Here is a 19,010-nt window from a genome sequence, read left to right on the forward strand (position 1 = left end):
ACCCATGTTTTACCTGCTTCCCCAGCCCAATGTATGGCCCCGCTCTTGTGGACTCACTGTGCCATTGTCTCAGCACATTCTCATGTTCCACAGCATCCCTTCCTTATATTGCACTTACTAACATTTATGCAACATTCCTCCATCTACAAGATGTCAGCAGGATGTTTAGCTGATCCATCCCCTCAGTCTCCTCAGAGACTTGTACGTGTTTGGGGTCAATAGGTGGGTTTTGTGGCCATGAGTACACCATGTGCATCCTTGCCCATCTTCCCAGCTGGTGGATACTTTTCCTGAGGATGGGACTAAACATGATTCAGCTTTGCATCCCCTACAGAGCCTGAGCACTGTGCCTGGCACAACCTAAACATATCATAAATGCTGAAGTGGATGCTTGAAGGTAACCCTATTAATAATTTAGTATTTATTGTACCTTGAAGAACTCTAACATTAAAAGTTTTGGATAAAGCAGATGAGCCTATAAGAGAAACTGAGACGGAAGGGCTAGAGATGGAGGAGGGAATCTAGGAGAACATGGAGTGACAGGACAGGGAAGCATTTACATGGAGAGAGAGATCGAGCAAGAAGACGGCTGGTCTGGCAGCATGGAGGTCTTCATGAGAAACACGTGTCTTTGGGAGGTAGGAACAGAAGCCAGATTGGAGTGCACTGAGGGGGCGGTGACGTAGAAATGGAGAAAAAGAGTGTTGATAACTTCTCAAGAACATTGCCTATAAAAGTGAGGAGTTATAGAGAGGAAAAGAGACATGAAAGTGAGATTCAGAGAGGATTCTCTTTCAAAATGGGATATTCATGAGTATGATTAAGAGCTTCTGAAGTAGGGAGGACTTTCTGAACTCAAATATAAAACCCTGAGTAAGAACTAGGAAACTTAATTACATAAAAATTAATTTTTTGCATGATAAAAAGCAGGTGAAACATTGGGAAAGAGCATTTGCAACACACATAACAGGTGTAACACATAATATGGACTCTACAGACTGACGTGCAAAAGGTTGTATTTTCTTATAACTTCACTCAACTTGCTCCTCAGCCCTCACTTCTATATGTAGCGGAAGACAACCTTATCAAAAAACAAAAAAGTTACACAACATTATAAATCAACTATACTTCAATAAAAAACAATAGAAACCAAACAACAAACAAAAAATCAAAATATCCCTTCAGAGTAACTTAGTTGTTTTTAATGTATTCATCCTTAAAACCCAGATCATCTTCCCTGTCTTCAAAGAATCCATCCCCTTTTCATGGTTTCCTTTATCTTTGTACATACTTCTGTTGGTCGATGTCACTGTGTCTTGTAATTACATACTGCACGTCTGTGTGTACAACTTGACCTTGAGTTTGTTGAGAGGAGGGACATTCTCAGTGGCCGGTATATGCACATTACCTGTGTATATTTGTAGACTCTTGTTGGTTAATAGTCATTTAAGTCCCCTGTGTGCTTCAGTGTTTTGGAGTGATAGGTAGGACTATTTCTGCATGTGTCACATTTCCACAAAGGATGTTGTAGTAATTAAGTTTTTACCCCCCTTTCAGAATATTTCAAGAATCAAAACTCTCTCATCTCTCCTCTTCCTCCTCTTACTTTTCCTTTTTAACTGAGGTAAACAGTAAAATGCACAAAAATTAAGTGTAGAGCTCACTGAATTTTTACATATGTATACACCTGTGTAGTCATCTCCCAGATCAAGATCCAGAACATTTTCCACCCCCAGCAGGCTCCCTCCTGCCTCTTCTTAGTCAGACCTCACCTCCTCCAAATATAACTATGTTCTGGTTTCTAGCACCATGTACTAGACTAGTTTTGCCTGTTTTTGAACCTCATATAAATTGAATCATATAGCATGTATTCCTTTGTGTTTGGCTTCTTTTGTTCAACATTATGTTTGTGAGATTCAAACATGTTGACCTGTGTCTTACAGTCTGTTCTTTCTCATTCTGGTGTAGTATTTCATTGTATGAATAGAGATTATGCTTTCAATAGCAAACCTTTCTTGGTTTTTTAGAGAAACGGCCATTCCTAAATCTAGAATATTATTTTGCCATAGATGTGTTTGGCTTTGTAATATTTTTTCCTGTCCTAAGTGGGTGGCTAACACGTAAGGGAAAAAAGAGTCCAGTTTCAGAAAACATGATTTAAAAATACACAAATAAAAATTAACAAACTCTTCCCTTATATTGCCTAGGTACAAACTTTTAGGTGTAAGATAGGCTACAGGGATGTATTTGTACAACACGGGGAATATAGCCAATATTTTGTAATAACTGTAAAGGGAGTGTAACCTTTAAAAATTGTATGTAAATTTAAAAAAAAAGAACAAACTCCTAATTGAGTTCCTTTCCATAGAGCTGGGCAGGAAATTGACCTTCCAGATTCAGGATGAAGGATAGCCCTGAATGTTAACTTGGACCATGGGAGTAGCAGGGAATGGATTCCTTGAGTAGAAAGCTCCCTCACATGAATGTGATGTTTTATGTCTCCCCACCTCCCCCCGCATCACTGATTTCCAGTGAGATGAGTCAGAAAGTGGTTAAGGAGGGCCCCAGACTCTCCAAGAACCAGAAGTTCTCGGAGCACTTCAGCATACGTTGCTGCCCGCCGTTCACCTTCCTCAACTCCAAACGCGAGATTGTGGACCGCAAGTATAGCATCTGTAAAAGTGGCTGCTTCTACCAGAAGAAAGAGGAGGACTGGATCTGCTGTGCCTGCCAGAAGACCAGGTGAGTGGTCTGCGCCGCCACCTGGCGCCTGGGCTGGGCGTTGGCCTCTGTCTCTCAGCTCCGAGTTCCCCCTTCCTGCTCTATTCTGCGATGCTGGGGCTGAGGCTCTGCAAATTGCACTTCCCCCAATCCCCTGACAGTCGGCTCCCCGTTAGGCTCTGCCATTGGAAGGTACTGGAGGGAGACTGGAAGATGGGGCGGGGGGAGGAGCAGGGCTGCCTTCCTATTTCCAGCTCCTGTCAGCATCCCTTAAAGCAACAGAGGAGAGCCATTGCTCCAGCCTCCAGCTTCTTTTGGCCCTCTCAGCCCCAGCCGCCGCGCAACGTCCCCTCAGAGGCCCAAGCGCCAGCCAGCTGCACCCCCCGCGGTGGTCAGAGCACCAGCCAAGCCACGGTCCCCTCCGAGGCCCGAACGTCAGCCACGCCCCCGCCCAGAAGTCCGACCTCCACCAGCCAAGCAGCGCCCCCCTCAGAAGCCCAAGCAGCAGCCGCGCAGCAGCCCCCAGAGAGGGCCAGGCACCAGCCGTGGGGGGTCCCCCAAGAAAGCCTCTAGGTTCTGGTAACACCATCTCTTCCCTTTTGCTCCCCAGCCCTAAGGTTAGTAGCTGCTTCCTGTGTTTACTAACAATAGGTTATCTCAATGGCCCTCCTTCAGCCTTACCAAACCTGTGTAATCAATTCCCTGCATTAAATCCCCTTGTTTGAAACACCTAGTGTGGCTTCTGTTTTCCTCATAGCCACTGTTGGTACAATACTTCAGATGTCAGCACCAGTTGCTTCCTTTGTCTAGGTGGACTGGAAGTGATTAATTTATAAATTCAGAGTATGGACCACAGTAACAGATTGAATAAATGAGGCCCTCGATTCCTGTCCCTCAGAGAGAGAAGGAATGGTGACTCTAAGGGGTATCTGTGTATATGCAAAAGGAGAGGTTCAGCCAGTTCATCCATCCCTCCTCCCAACACACTTCATCTGATGTTAACTTCAGTGGCAAGATCATTCACTCATTCATTCATTCAACAATCTTGATTGCATATATATAAAGTTCCACATACTATGCTGGGGGATGGGAACGTGGCCAGAACAAGCCAGATTGTTCGCGATTCACCAGAACCAAATAAGAGAATAGTTAGTCACAGTATAGGGTTAAACACTCAAATACTCTCATAATCAGTATGTGCATTGGGCTATGGGAGCCTGGAGAATGGCTCTGCCTGTCTGGGGCTTTGCAGAAGTTAGGTTAGAATAAGTAGAGGATAAAAGGGGATGATGCCTGTAGAGAGAATAGGTGAGCCAAAGAGCATATGTTCATCAGCTCCATCTTGGGGAGGTCAGTCTGTTTTGTTTGTTTGTTTGTTTGTTTTTTTAATAGACTTTACTTTTCAGAGCAGTTTTAGGTTCATATCACTGTTGAGCAGAAGGTACAGAGACTTCCCTTATACTCTCTGTCCACACGCACGGCAGGCCAACTCTTTAGTCCTTTTAGTATTTGAAAATGAACTGTTATAAGTTAACAATGGATATAAATTGTATTGAGGATTCTCATATCTACTCTGATGCTCAGAACCTGCATAGAACATAATAGTGTATGCATGTCTCATGATGTTTACAGATTTAGTATGTAGAAGAATCAATTGGGGAGCATGTTAAAATGCTCCCAGAGAATCTAATTCCTTGGGTCACTAGTGAGGTTCTAGGGATCTGCATTGTCAACAAGCAACCAACCCACCCCAGTGTAGATCAGGTGAGGTTAATTTGGGAAGGAAGTAACAAACTGGTGAGTGACTGGTAAGTCACTAAAACTGTAATAGGAAGTTGTGCATCAAGTTACCTGGTCATTAATTTATGCCTTCCTGAGGGGCCTGAGTAATAAGGTCCTAGGACAGGTAAGCTTTGATATATGGAAGTGGTTAGGAAATGTGCAGAGCAGAGGAAATTAATTGTATATGAGGCATGACATCTGTGGTGGTGGCTTCAAGCCCACAATCTCCAGTGAGCTACGTGATGGCTGTTTGCGTGGCCGGGAGTTGAATGAACCAGGACATGGAAGGGAGATGGAAGACAATGAAAGCCAATTTCATCTGAGCCACAGATTTGTCTGGATTCAGCCTTGCTGAATTCACTTAAACTCAAGAGATATTTTAGTGTTGGTGTATTTTGACTCCCTCAGTTAACTATCCTCGGTGGGTATCAGGGAAGACACCTCTATAGCCTGTCATTGCCTCCTCAGCTGTCATCCCTTCCCTGTGATCAAGGGACCTGACAGGCTCCATTCATAATGTCCCACGACATCACAGATGCACCGTCTGAGCCCTTCCTACGATACTAATTCTCCCTTCTCAGGTTCCCAAAGGTCCTAAGGTAATGCATTAGAGACATTGCTTCGCCATGCTGTATGCGGTATGCATACATACTCTATTGACACTAAGTGACTGTCCTAAATCAAAGGGGTGGGAGGAAGATTAATGGGAAAAAATTCACTCTCAAGCAGAGCTACTAAATTACATGTGAAGAAAGGGTCAAAAAAGTTTTCCTGAAGCAGGCTTGCTTTCTGAAATGGTGCCATTCTTGAGGTCTGACCCTTTGAGGTCCAACAATTTTGACAAAGGACTTTTGTGTCCTTAGTAATTCCCTTGGATACATCTTTTCAAAAACCAGTGAATATTTAAATCTTAGGATCCAATAGGTATGATTCCTTGCATCCTGATTGAACATGACAGCATTCTCATATTTGATGGAAAGAAACCATGGCATCTCCCTTTTAGTTTGTTTTACTCTCAGTTCTTCAAGGTTTTAGTATTTCACAGGTCATCCTGGCCTTTAGGGTTAAGACGTGTTTCCTGAGCTGAGACTCTTCTGGCTCCTTGGTGCTCTGCTTTCAGGAGCTAAGAGCTGTGGTTTTCTGAAAACTTCTGTGGCTGCGGCTTTGAGTGACTAATTTGGGGCCAGTCACACATATGTGAGCAGTACTGTGCCTTTGATGTGTTCTTTCACAGCACTGTCTTGTACAAACTGAGCCCTGCACACAAGAAGCCTGGAGGACCAATCTATTTCCACATGTATTTTCAAGCCTGGTCATCGAGACCACGTGCACAGCACTGCACCAAACTCGGGGCAATCAGGAGGGATGATGTATGCCCCTGGTCCAGCTGCTCAGATGGTATTTATGAGTGTCCCATCTCTCAGTGATGCTGCTGTTCCCCTGAGTAACAACCCTGAGCTCGGGAGTTAGCCCACAGTCAGTGGTCGCACCTGTATATAGTTTTCGGTTTGTTCGCAATGACCAGGACTGCCAAAGAAAAATGCAATTATAAACATTTACATACTTGACAAGCTAGGATTTACTTCAGAAGAGCGCTGACCCATGAGCAATTACTGTGAGGGGTCCGAGAGTATGCACTAACAGACCCAGGCTCTGGGGCCAGCTGCTAAGTTTCAGGCTCTTAGATAGAGGTAGCCTGCCTGCTTTTCAGGTCTGCAGACCCAAACTTATTCCAGACACTTTCTATGATGTGACTTGTCCTCCTTTTGTCTTTCCTGATGCCAAGAGGTACATTCTGCATTTTCACCTTCCAGAAAACCAGAGAGAATTCTCTTTCTTTGTGCAGGATTGGGTAAACTAGCCCTTCCACTTCCCTTGAATTTTCCATCTTGGTCTTCTTTATGAGTCCTTCCTTTTCTGGCAACACTTCACCTTGGGATCCTCTAGGGTTTTATTCTGAGCCCTCTCCTTGATTTTGCCCTCTGGTTTTTTTTTTTTTTAATTATTTATTTTTAAAATTTTTATTAGAGTATACTTGATTTACAATGTTGTGTTTGTTTCTGCTGTACAGCAAAGTGAATCAGTTATACATATACATATATCCCCTCTTTTTTAGATTCTTTTCCCATATAGGTCATTACAGAGTCTCTTATGGTTTTATGGGTTTTTTTCAGTTGTAAATATATATACACATTTTTAATATTCTTTTCCATTATGGTTTATAACAGGATATTCAATATAGTTCCCTGTGCTATACAGTAGGATCTTGTTGTTTATCCATTCTAAATATAATAGTTTGCATCTACCAACCCCAACTCCCAGTCCCTCCCTCTCCCTTTACCCCTCCCCCTTGGTAACCACAAGTCTGTTCTCTATGTCTATGAGTCTGTTTATGTTTTGTAGATAGGTTCGTTTGTGCCGTATTTTAGATGCCACATTAAGTGATATCATATGATATTTGTATTTCTCTGTCTGACTTACTTCACTTAGTATGATACTCTCTAGTTGCATCCATGTTGCTGCAAATGGCATTATTTCATTCTTTATTTATGGCTGAGTAGTATTCCATTGTATATATGCACCGCATCTTCTTTATCCATTCATCTGTTGATGGGCATTAGGTTGTTTCCATGCTTTGGCTATTGTGAACAGTGCTGCTGTGAACATAGGGGTGCATGTATCTTTCTGAAGTATAATTTTGTCCGGGTATATTCCCAGGGGTGGGATTGCTGGATCACATGGTAATTCTATTTTTAGTTTTCTGAGGAACCTCCATACTGTTTTCCATAGTGGCTGTACCAGCTTAACATTTCCACCAACAGTGTAGGAGTGTTCCCTTTTCTCCACATCCTCTCCAGCATTTGTTATTTGTAGACTTTTCTTATGGTTTTAGACATGACTGGCATGGTGATGACTTTTAAACCTTATTCCAGCCCTGGCATTAAACTCATATATGGGCTTGATTGCCCAGCAGATCAACGTGGATGTTATCAAACTCAACTCGTCTCCACCTGGCTTCTTTCCCATGAACACTCGCTCTTCCTCTTATCAACAACCTCAGCAAATAACACCACAGCCCCTCTAATCAGCCCCACTGGAAACCTAAGCCCCACCCTGACTTCCAACCTCTTGAGATACACACATGCCTGCCAATTTTACTTTCTAGATTTTTTTTTTTTTTACCGAAACTTAAAGTACATTAAGTACTAGAGAATGGACTTGAGGATATGGGGAGGGGAAGGGTAAGCTGTGACAAAGCGAAAGAGAGGCATGGACATATATACACTACCAAACGTAAGGTAGATAGCTAGTGGGAAGCAGCCGCATAGCACAGGGAGATCAGCTCAGTGCTTTGTGACCGCCTGGAGGGGTGGGATAGGGAGGGTGGGAGGGAGACGCAAGAGGGAGGGGATATGGAAACATATGTATATGTATAACTGATTCATTATGTTATAAAGCAGAAACTAACACACCATTGTTAAGCAATTATACTCCAATAAAGATGTAAAAAAATAATAATAAAGTACATTAAGAGCTGATGGGAAAGGGTGCAGAAGTGAGGGTGAGATTGGAAACAAAGGAGAGGGGATGGAGATTGTGGATAGAGTGAGAGAAGTAAGGCTCCTTCATAGTACGTGTGGAGGGACAGGCCACTGATGGGAACAGGAAAAGCCGTTTGGTTTTGCAAAATAGAGAGAGACCCATTAAATGGTCGTTAAGGGGACTTCCCTGGCGGTCCAGTGGTTAAGACTCTGTGCTTCCAATGCAGGGGGTGTGGGTTCGATCCCTGGTTGGGAAACTAAGATCCCACATGCCTCACAGCCAAAAAATACATAAATAATAAAAAAAATTGAAAACATTTTAAAAAGGATGAAGGCAAGTCATACCCCGAGGATGAAAGAGCTGGAGGTCTGAGAAGGTTAGGGTAGGTTTAGAACACCAGCGACCAGGCCGTGAGGCTGTGCTGAAGGCTTGCTGAGCTCTGCCTGATGGAGCTGCATATGAACCATCCGTTCTTTCAAAGTTTATTCTCCAATGAGGGAAACAAATTGCCATCTCTGAAATCACCAATGGAATCATCCAACTCCACATCAACCGTCTGCTTTTCTTCCAGCTTGCTTTGTTAAGTGTCCCCACAGCAACTGTTCTTAAACTTCACCAGGTGCTTCTGGTACTCTGAGCCCTGGTTTTTCCTTCTCCATCCATCAGACTCTTTTTTTTCCTGGTAGTTTGATTTTAAAAATGTTTCAAGTTATCATCATTTATTTATTAATTTAAATTATTTCCTTATGAATTACTCAATTTATTTAAAGTAAAAAAACAAATTGAAACAGTTTACCAATTTCTCTCCCCCTGCACCCCTGCCTCTGTTCTCTGTATCTATGAGCTTGTTTTTCATTTGTTTGTTTGTTTAGATTCCGGATATAGAAGAGATCCTATGGTGTTTATCTTTCCCTGACTTATGTTACTTAGCACAATGCCCTCGAGGTCCATCCATGTTGTTGCAGGTGGCAAGACTCCATTCTTTTTTATGGATGAATAATGGTTCGTTGTGTGTGTGTGTGTGTGTATATATATATATATATATATATATATATATATATATCACAGTTTCTTTATTCACTTATCCACTGATGGACACTTGTTTCCATATCTTGGCTATTATAAATAATGCTAAAATGAACATGAGGGTGCATATATCTTTTAAAGTTAATGTTTTCATTTTCTTTACATAAATACACAGGAGTGGAATTGCTGGACCGTATGGTAGTTCTATTTTTAATTTTTTGAGGAACCTCCATACTGTTTTTCACAGTGGCTGCACCAATTTACATTCCCCTCAACAGTGCACAAGGGTTTTCTTTTCTCTGCATCCTCACCAACACTTATTATTTCTTGTCTTTCTGATAATAGACATTCTAACAGGTGTGAGGTGATAACTCATTGTGGTTTTGATTTGCATTTCCCTGGTGATTAGTGATGTTGAGCATCTTTTCATGTACCAGTTGACCATGTGTATGTCTTCTTTGGAAAAATGTCTATTCAGACTCCTTCTTTCTTCACTTTCCTCCCTCTCCAAATTAGAAACCATGGCCCAACATTTTAATCTCTCTCAAAAATACCTTACATTCCCCTACCCTTTGAATATCTGTCTCATATTCTTGGGAAAACCTCCAGCCTTGTATGAATCCAACCATCTGCCTTCACCCTGTTTGTTTCCAGGCAGTTTTGAGTATTACTGGGAAAAAACACACAGCAGGGCAGTAGTAGTTGGGTGAAAGCAGGATTACGGTGATTATATCACTAAGCACTGTTTTATTTGGGAAGTCATAGTTCAGTTACCTGCATTCGGATAAAGGAGAAAGCCACAGACCATGACACGAAAAGTGTCATGTATGTTTGTGTAATACACAAGGCACATACACACACACACGCATATATATATCAGGTTTACATGCATGCAGTAGAATTCAACATTTTCAGCAAACAGTTCTATGCACAGAGTCATGTAACCACCACTACAATCAAAATATAGAATACTTTCATCAACTTCCAAATTTCCCTCATACTTCCCCTTTGAAGTCAGTCCCCAAGCTCCTGACAACCACTGATCTGTTTTCTGTCCCTATAGTTTTGTCTTGTCTAGAATGTCACATAAATGGAATCATACAGTATGTACCCTTTTGAGCCTGGCTTCTTTCACTTAGCATAATGCATTTGAGATTGAACCATGTTGTTGTTGCATGAATCAGTAGTTCTTTCACTTTTATTGCTGAGTAGTATTCCACTGTATGCATGAACCTATCAGAATTTCCCATTCACGAGTTGAAGGATATTTAGGTTGTTTCCAGTTTTTAGTAATTATGAATAAAGCTTCTGTAAACATTCATGTAAGCGTAAGTTTGCTTTTCTTTGAGTAAATAACTAGAACTGGTATTGCTGGGACATATGGTAGGTGTATGTTTAAATAAATATAAAACTGCTAAATTGTTTTCCAAAGTGGTTGCACTACTAGCAAAGTGGTTGTATTCCTACTAGCAAAGTGGGATGCTCTGAATTCTTGTCAGCATTTGGTACTTTCAGCTTTAAAACTTTTACGCATTCTAATATTGTGTGCTGTGGTACCTCATTGTAGTTTTAATTTTGTTTTTTTCTATTGACTAATGATGTTCTTTTAATGAGCTTATATATCATCCACCAAAGACATTTATTGGTGAAGTGTGTGCTCAATCTTTTGCTCAATCTTAAAAAAGTGGGTTATTTAATTATTATTGTGTTTTGAGAGTTTAAAAATATATATCTGGATATAAGTCCTTTATCAAATACATGCTTTGCAAGTATTTTATTCCAGCCTGTGGTTTGCTTTCTCATTTTCTTTCTTTCTTTTTTTTTTTTTTGTGGTACGTGGGCCTCTCACTGTTGTGGCCTCTCCCATTGTGGAGCACAGGCTCCGGATGCGCAGGCTCAGTGGCCATGGCTCACGGGCCCAGCCGCTCCGCGGCATGTGGGATCTTCCCAGACCGGGGCACGAACCCGTGTCCCCTGCATCGGCAGGCAGACTCTCAACCACTGCGCCACCAGGGAAGCCCTCTCATTTTCTTAATAGTGTCTTGTGAAGAACCAAAGTTTTAAACTTTGGCAAAGTTCAATTTATCAATTTTTTCTTTTATATATCACGTTTTTTTGTATTGTATGTGTGCTTTTTGGATTGTATGGAAGAGTTCTTTGCCTAACCCAAGATCACAAAGATTTTCTCCTGGAAATTTAAAATTTTAAGTTTCACATTTATGTTATTATCTATTTTGAGTTAATTTTTTGGTAAATGGTGTGAGATATGGATTGAGGTTCCTTTTTTCTTTTTGCCTATGGATATCTAATAGTTCCAGCACAACTTGTTGAAAAGATTCTCCACTGAATTACTTTTGCAATTTTGTCAAAAATCAGTTGACCATAATGTGTGAGTTTATTTCTGGACTTTCTATTCTGTTTCACTAATTTATGTATCTTTTCTTTCATCAACTTGATTACTATAGCCTTACAGTAAGTGTTAAAATCAGTTTAGTGTAAATTCTCCAACACGGTTTTTTATTTTTGAAATTGTCTTTGGCTATTCTAGTTCCTCCACTTTTCCATAGAAATTTTAGTGTCAGTGTGTGAATTTTGACAATATATCCTGGTGGGATTGAATGGGATTATGTCAAGTTTATAAATCAGCTTGGGGAGAACTGTACATGCTATATCTCCCTATTCATTTAGGTCCTTTTTGTTTTGTAGTTTTCAGCATACAGATCACATACATATTTTGTTTGCTCTATACTTAAGCATTTCATGCTTTTAGGTACTATTAAAAATCGTACTTTTTCAATTTCAGTTGTTCATTGCCAATATATAAAAACATATTTATACATTTATATATGTATCCTGTGATCTTGCTAAACTCACTTATTCTAGCTTTTTTGGGGGGTAGACGCTGGGATTTTCTACACTGACAATCATATTGTCTGTAAATAGAGACAGTTTTATTTTTTCCTTTCTGACCTGTATGCCTAGTTTTTGTATATGGTTTAAACTGCTATTTCACTTAGAACATTTTCTTTTTAGAAAAATATTTTAACAAGATTAAGTCCTCGACAAATTGGCTTTTTTTTTTTTTTTTTCAAATTGGCTTTTTGAATCATTAAAAGGAGTTAGAGAGGCTTCCCTGGTGGCCAGTGGTTAAGACTCGAGATTCCACAGCAGGGGGCATGGACTCGATCCCTGGTCAGGGAACTAAGATCCCATATGCTGTGCGGTGCAGCCAAAATATATTAAAAAAAAAAAAAAGAAAGAAAGAAAGAAAGAAAAAAAAAGGAAACAAAAGCAATAATTACTGTACATAAAAACAGAAGATATTTTAAAGAATATCTTTCCTAGGCTCAGGCCAGGAAAAAAAATTATCATATTATTTTGGCCAGATATTTCCAGAATTGAGGAATTTCCAGAATTGAGATTTTAAGGCTGAGTTTAGCAGAAGAGTAATAACCACAAAGGTAGTCTATAAATTTATAATTCTATTAACCGGGCATGGAGAAAGAGCACATCACTTAGCAATGCTGTGGATTTTTGTTTCTCTTTGTAAACCAGATTGAAAAAGAAGACCAAGCCGACCCCTCGGAAGAAGTGATGGAGGAGTTTCAAGTGAATGGACGGCCTCAGCTCCCGGATTCACTGCTTCTCGACCCACGTGCCCTGGGACAGGTTATCTGGCTTTGAATATGATGCAGGGGCAGACACCTGCTGATGCAGCCACAGCCGATGCCCATAGTCCCCATGGCGCGGGGGCCACCGGGCAGCCTGCCTGGAGGTGAGAAGGGACACCTCTGTGTGTTATACTCCAGGCGGTGGGTCCCAGCAGCAGCCCTCAGGCTCCAGAGCTCTTTTGGTCTCAGCTACAGACCTTTCTCCCCCAGGATGTGCACAGGCCTCCAGGATCTTTGGCTCAGGATGGCCCCAGTGCCTGCCCATGTGTTGTCTTCCAACCTCTAGTCCCCTCCATCCCGGCATCCTGTTGCCTAGTCTAACTTTTAACCTTTGACCTCTTTCTTTGTAATTAATCCTCTACCTGGGTTCCTCTCTCCCGCTATGTCCTTTGGTTTCCATTTGACCTTCTTAATCAGTCCTCTGTACTAGCTCACAGTCTGAGGCACAGATGGCTTTGGGGAAGATCCAAGTTCTTTTGTAATAAGATATTAGGCTACCAAATGGTCCAGAGATGCAAGGAGATTCCCAGGGAGAGTACGAGCTGTCTAACTCCACATGTCAGAGGCAGTCAATGTGCTGTGTCAGGAGCTGAGAGGAAAGTCATGAGGAAGGATCTCTCTCCCACTCCCAGGCCCCTGTCTCCAGCCTCACACAGGGATTTGTGAGTGTCTCCAACTGATCCTCACCCGGGTGAGAGCAAACCCTCTTACCAACCCATCTGGACAGTCTCAACTCCAGAACTAATTGCTTTGCAAAATGTGTAACCCTGGGTGAGTAATCTGGGCTCACGCACAATGCCCTGCCCACTTCCCCTCTCCTGAGGGCTCCTGGAGACAAGGCTGCTAAGATGGCCCCTGCGTCCCACCCTCCCCACCTCAAGACACAGGCAATGGCCCCAGAGCACTTACAGAGAACCAGAGGGCTGCTCTGAGAGTTGCTGTTTTCAGGCCATAGAGCCCCAAATTCCTGAGAAGGGCTGAGGCCTGGTTCCCCTCCCCCTCCCCACTCTCCCTGGCTCAGCCCCTTTACATACTGTAGAGGAATCAGGAAAACTAGGAGAGGAACTTGGCCTTGGGGAGAGGATAACTAGGTCAAGGAAGGAGCGAGTTAGGCCAGTTAAGCCGTCCAAGACTTCCCTCCCTGTGTCTGAGGACATTCTGTGGTGTGGGGGGGTCTGAAGCCAATTATAATGGACCAGGGTTGGGGGTTGACTTCTCATCTCTTCTTTTTGATTTGCTCCTACTATCTACAGTCCCAGGCTCTGGAAAAGGACTTTGATCTTGAGTATAAGCTCTCGATCAGGGCCACAGGAACTAAACCTCCACTCCACTCTGGTTCTACCACACCCCCTATACACACACACATGCTGGGGGTCATTGCCCCCAGGTTAGACAGAGGACCCATAGATCACCTGTGTTCCTGTGGATTGGGGTATGTGTGTGTGTGTGTGTGTGTGTGTGTGTGTGTGTGTGTGTGTGTGTGTGTTGGGAACTTGGCTTTGGGAGAATATCTTTGGGCTCATTTTGTTTCCCAGGCACAAATACTGGAGAGCCCCTCCAAGTCCAGGACCTGGACCACTGAAGCTGATCACGAGAAGACTGAACTCTAACACATCCCTTCAAGGGCTGACTTTGACTTTGGGTTCCACTGTGTAGCCAGCAGTGGCCTTGTAGGAGCCCCTCTTGGGCTACTTTCCCTATCCAGCTCAGAGTTGAGAGATCGAAGGAGAGGGGTAAGGGGATCCATCTCTCTTCAGGTTCCAGCGGGGTCCATTCCAGAAGCTCTTCCAGCTTGTTTTAAGCTGGCTGATTTGCTTATTGGCTTCTAAAGTTGGGATTGAAGGGTGGAGGAGGCGGGAAACAGACCCTCCTCCACTCCTCCAACACTTCTACTCAGGAGGCCCGTGGAGGGGAGGTGGAGCCAGGCCCCAACCCAAAAGGGTACAAAGCTCATTGTTCTTCCAGACTTGGTCCACTTCACCTGTGGCTCAGAAGCCCTTTCCCTACCCAGCAAGAGCACATTCTCTTGCCTCTTTCTGGTCTCTCCTTTTGTACATGTAAACAATATTCAGTGCTTGTGCCAACCTCAGGGCTCCATTCTTGCTGTTTATTCTGCCTGTGACATTCTGGCCCAAGATCTTTGTACTCGTGCCTTCAGCTCAAATAGCATTTCAGAGAGGCTTCTTTTGGAACTCAGTGTGGTTTCCATAGTTACTCTCTATCCCATCACTCTAGCACTTATCTCCTTATGGAATTATCTTGTTCATATGTTTAATTGTTTATGGCTTGGGTCCCCACCTCCTCCTAATGTAAACTCCACAGTTGCCAACACCTGTTTACTGCCACATTCTAAGTCCCCAGCACTAGTCAGAACTCAATAAATGCTTGTTGACTGAATGGATGTTTGTTTGTTATTTTTTAAATAGGAATAACTTTCCAAAAGTTTAGATACTTTTGAGAAGTCAAAGGTGTCTATTGTGTTTAGCAACAAGGAATCTCATAGGGCGACGACCTTGAAGGGCGACCTTGTAGGGCATCCTCCCTGGGAGTCAATGGGAGGTGAGGAAAGGAATTCGTGAAGGTAGATGCAACTCCCTCAACTAAGCTCGACCATGAAGGGAGGCAGAGGATGGGGCAATAGCTGGAGTGCTCCATTAACCCAGTTGACACTTGGGCCTGTTGAATGCTACTGGGAAAGAAGCAGCGGAGTGGGTGTAAGAGGAGGAGGAGGAGATAACTGATGGAGTCAGGGACTGAGGAGGTTGGCTGGAGGGATCTGGGACACAGGTAAGGAGATCAGGCATGGAGCAGGGGTTCCTTCTCATTGGAAAAAAGGGAAGGAGGAAAGGAGAACACAGATTCTTGTGGGTTTGCAGGAGCTTGAGGCAGTTCCTGCCTGTGGCTTTGATTTTCTTTTGAAGTAGGAGGTGAAGTGGCCTGTTCACAAATGGGAGTGGCGGTGGTGGCGGTGTGGCAGGGGTCAGAGATATGAGGACGGTGGAGAGGGTTATAAAGAAACCAATTTATCTAAGGTCTTTGAAATCTTCTTAAAAAAACCTGTCTCCAGATGGCTTTCATTAATTAATTAATTAATTTACAGCTCAAGGCAATATTGTGCCACTAAGTCGTTGCCTACAACTTCACATTTAAATGTAAATCTAAGATCTAAATCTGAGACCCACATGGTCTCAGATGGAAGATGTAAGAGTTGGAGGAAAAAAAGGCAGAGTCTAATCTTCCCAAGGAATACAGAATCATGAGGAAGCTTTCACTGTGGGAAGCTGCAAAAATGCTGACAGATCACAGCGAGATGGGGCTGTGCTGTGAGACAGTAATTTGCTGAGCGTCCATCTGGGCTGCTCTTCGTTCTAACACCAGAGAAATGTGGAAACTCATTCTCCCAGGAGAGCATCTTGCCTGACTCCATAGCACATGTCTCGGCCCCATTAATAACATCACTAACAGGTACTTATTATCTCTGATGAAATAAAATGAAGTGTTTTTAACAGGCAAAGATGATGCTGTTGACCCAATAGTAGGGTGTATATTTGCAATTTGGAGGGATTTTGCATACTCACTCTTATTTGTAACACAGGTACACACTTGCAAGAATGCTGGTTAAGAATACTGATAAAAATTTCTTTCTATTGAGTATCAACTGTTATCTATCCCATACCACATAGTGTTTTATGTTTGTAAATGGGAGAAGTTTGTATGGCCTCCGTGGCCATTGAAACCATGACCTTGACCTTATTGCTATTGTGTTGTGACCTAGAAGTTGCCAAACCGAGTTTGGTGGAGCCCTGGGGCACTTGGAGATGCCACCTTATGAGATGAGACGGATGTGGAGCTGACAGGCTACTTCCATGTCAACTAAGGCAGCTTTCAGGGTCTATGTTGACTTCTAATTTTATATAGATAAAGGGTCCCACTGGGGTAAAAGAGTCCAACAAAATTCACTTTCACAGCTGAGAGCAAAAAATTTTTGGGGGGGGCGTGCCATGCGGCTTATGGGATCTCAGTTCCCTGACCAGGAGATTGAACCCGGGCCCTGGCAGTGAAAGCACCAAGTCCTAACCACTGGACCACCAGGGAATGCCCAAACATGGAGAGAATACTTATGTTAGTAATTTTCTAAGTGATTTCTTGAAGAGTATATTCTTTGGCATCATATTGCAGGTTTGTGTTTAGTTGATGGGTATTTCAGTGACTACTTATTTCCTCTCAGGCAACAGTTCACCTACCACCAAGTTGAGTGTTTTGACTTTTGATTAAGGTTTATGCAAAGTATGGATGAGCAAAAGAACATAGATTAGCAAACAGCCCTGATAATTATTCCTATACTTTTCCTTTTAAGCAAATTTATGAAAAAGTGTTATATTCAGCATATATTATATTAAAACCCATCTCTGTTGCGCAAGCTACATTAACTGTATAAACTACGTTAGTACATAAAACAGGTTTGAGGAGAGTGGAGAAAGTGAGAGGCATCAGCTCAAGTGGTGGTCATACTTTATAGTAAATCAAATACCTATCAGATTTGAGTCATTTGGTTCAAAAAGATCTCTTAACAACAAAACTAAGTTCTAAGAGCGTTAACCTAATTACCAAAGTAACATTCACATTGGATTTTGAAGCACCTGAACTATCCCAAGGGTCCATTCATAACCTGAGGTGGGAAGCCTGGGGGAGCAGGTAGTGATATCTGGAGAAGCTCCTCTCTAGAACCCAAAGGTTGTATGTATTTTGTAGAGAGAGAAAGGTAGATAATCTCAAGTAATTAGGGTCAAGAAAGAAGGTACTTTCTTAGGGCAATAGGATCTATGTTTCTAAAGTTTTCTTTAGCAAGGAGCTGTAAGCTCACCAGGAAGAAAGGTTGGGAATGTGTGGGTCCATGTTAGAGAAGGTGGCTGATGGCAGTGTTAGTGGTTTATGTGGTATATATTTATATTTAATCAGATATTCCTGATAAAGATAGGAAGTTAGTGGCATCAGCATTAGCTAAGCCAGCCCTCCCTGGAGAAAGTAAGAGCTCTTAGGGCCATTCTTTGCTAATGAAACCATCCCAAGGCCAATATTAGAGGCAGATATTTTATCAGATCCTGAAAATAGTCCTTTGGTCCAGGTGGTGGTCCATGTACAGCCCTGTGTTGACCTCCAGGCAAGTCTGTTTGATGAATGGTGAAGTGGAGATATCTCGATTGTGTCCACCATCAAGGAAGGTTGGGTAGTCTGTCATTCAGAGGGTGTGGGATTCAGTAGACATTCTGGCAGTTTTTCATCAAGTCATGTTTGCAGATCAGAGGGTAAAGTTTTTCCTGACACCTCATAGGTCTTTCTACCCAGGTGGCAGCCCATTCACAACTCATTCACTTGTAGGCATGCCTCTTCCATAGCAAGAAGGAGGTAAAGGGCACAGTGGGGTCGAGGGCCCCAGTACTCCCAGGGAGTGTGCTCAGGGAGCCAGCCTGTCTCCCAGGACCTCTCACTGATGGGATTTACTTCGTGATCTTCCTGGATTTGGTTTATTTCTGAGATCTCTGAAGTACACCAATCTTTGGGTTTGCTATCTGCAATTTCTGTCTCTGGAAGGCAGCATCTCTCTTCTCTCCAGGAAGAAATCTTGATGCATCAAAAAGAAAAAGCCTGGTGTCTTGGGCTTTTTTTCCCCACAAGGTGATCCAACAGATTTTTACATAATCTATCTTCACTATAATTTCTCTTCTGTTTCTTGAATTCTCTGTGAATATATATCCCCTTCTGCAGCTGACAGCTTCTGTTCTTTCTCTTCTGGCTTATAAGTTTTCTGAGTCAGACCCCTTAACAGAATCTTAGTTTTCTGCTGATGGAGATCATTAAGAATCTCTACTGCCAGCTGCAAGATTTTGCATTTATTTTCAACTACAGCTTTGGCTGCAAGCAGTGAAAAAAAAGAATCATTTTCCAACGTTTTTCTTCCAGCTGATGCCTTGCTGACACCTCATTATTCGGCTTGGAATGTAAATGGTATCTGTTTTCTTCAACTTTTGTTAATGTGGATTTTGGTCGCATTTGACTTTCCTGACTTTTCGTCTTCTTACTGTGGTAATCTGCCAACCAAATCTTTATTTTTAAAATGATCCTGCTCATTTCATTCCCTATGATTTTCATCCTCTGATGCAAAGATCATGATTAAATGGCATAGCGTATTTATTGAGAACTTCAACTCCATTATTTTTCTAAGCCACAGCTTCTTCCTGAGACTTGAGATCTTAAATGATTCGTTCA

The 19,010-nt window shown here is 42.4% G+C and overlaps 1 protein-coding gene across 2 annotated transcripts; it reads left to right on the top strand.

Moving 5' to 3' along the window:
• Positions 1-2,255: 2,255 nt before the first annotated feature.
• Positions 2,256-14,443, top strand: MOBP (myelin associated oligodendrocyte basic protein; the record flags this gene model as incomplete). Of its 2 annotated transcripts, XM_081246797.1 has the most annotated exons (4): positions 2,256-2,742; positions 3,049-3,294; positions 12,628-12,847; positions 14,279-14,443. In XM_081246797.1, exons 1-3 carry the CDS (start codon positions 2,450-2,452, stop codon positions 12,665-12,667), a joined length of 579 nt encoding a protein of 192 aa, XP_081102923.1. In that variant the 5' UTR covers positions 2,256-2,449. The 2 variants fall into 2 exon arrangements, with proteins under 2 accessions (XP_081102923.1, XP_081102924.1); XM_081246798.1 differs by lacking the exons at positions 12,628-12,847; positions 14,279-14,443 and having other exon boundaries at positions 3,055-3,304.
• Positions 14,444-19,010: the final 4,567 nt, after the last annotated feature.

The sequence above is a fragment of the Mesoplodon bidens genome (assembly GCF_964165515.1).
Source record: "Mesoplodon bidens genome assembly, chromosome: 10".
Classification (NCBI taxonomy): Eukaryota; Metazoa; Chordata; class Mammalia; order Artiodactyla; family Ziphiidae; genus Mesoplodon; species Mesoplodon bidens.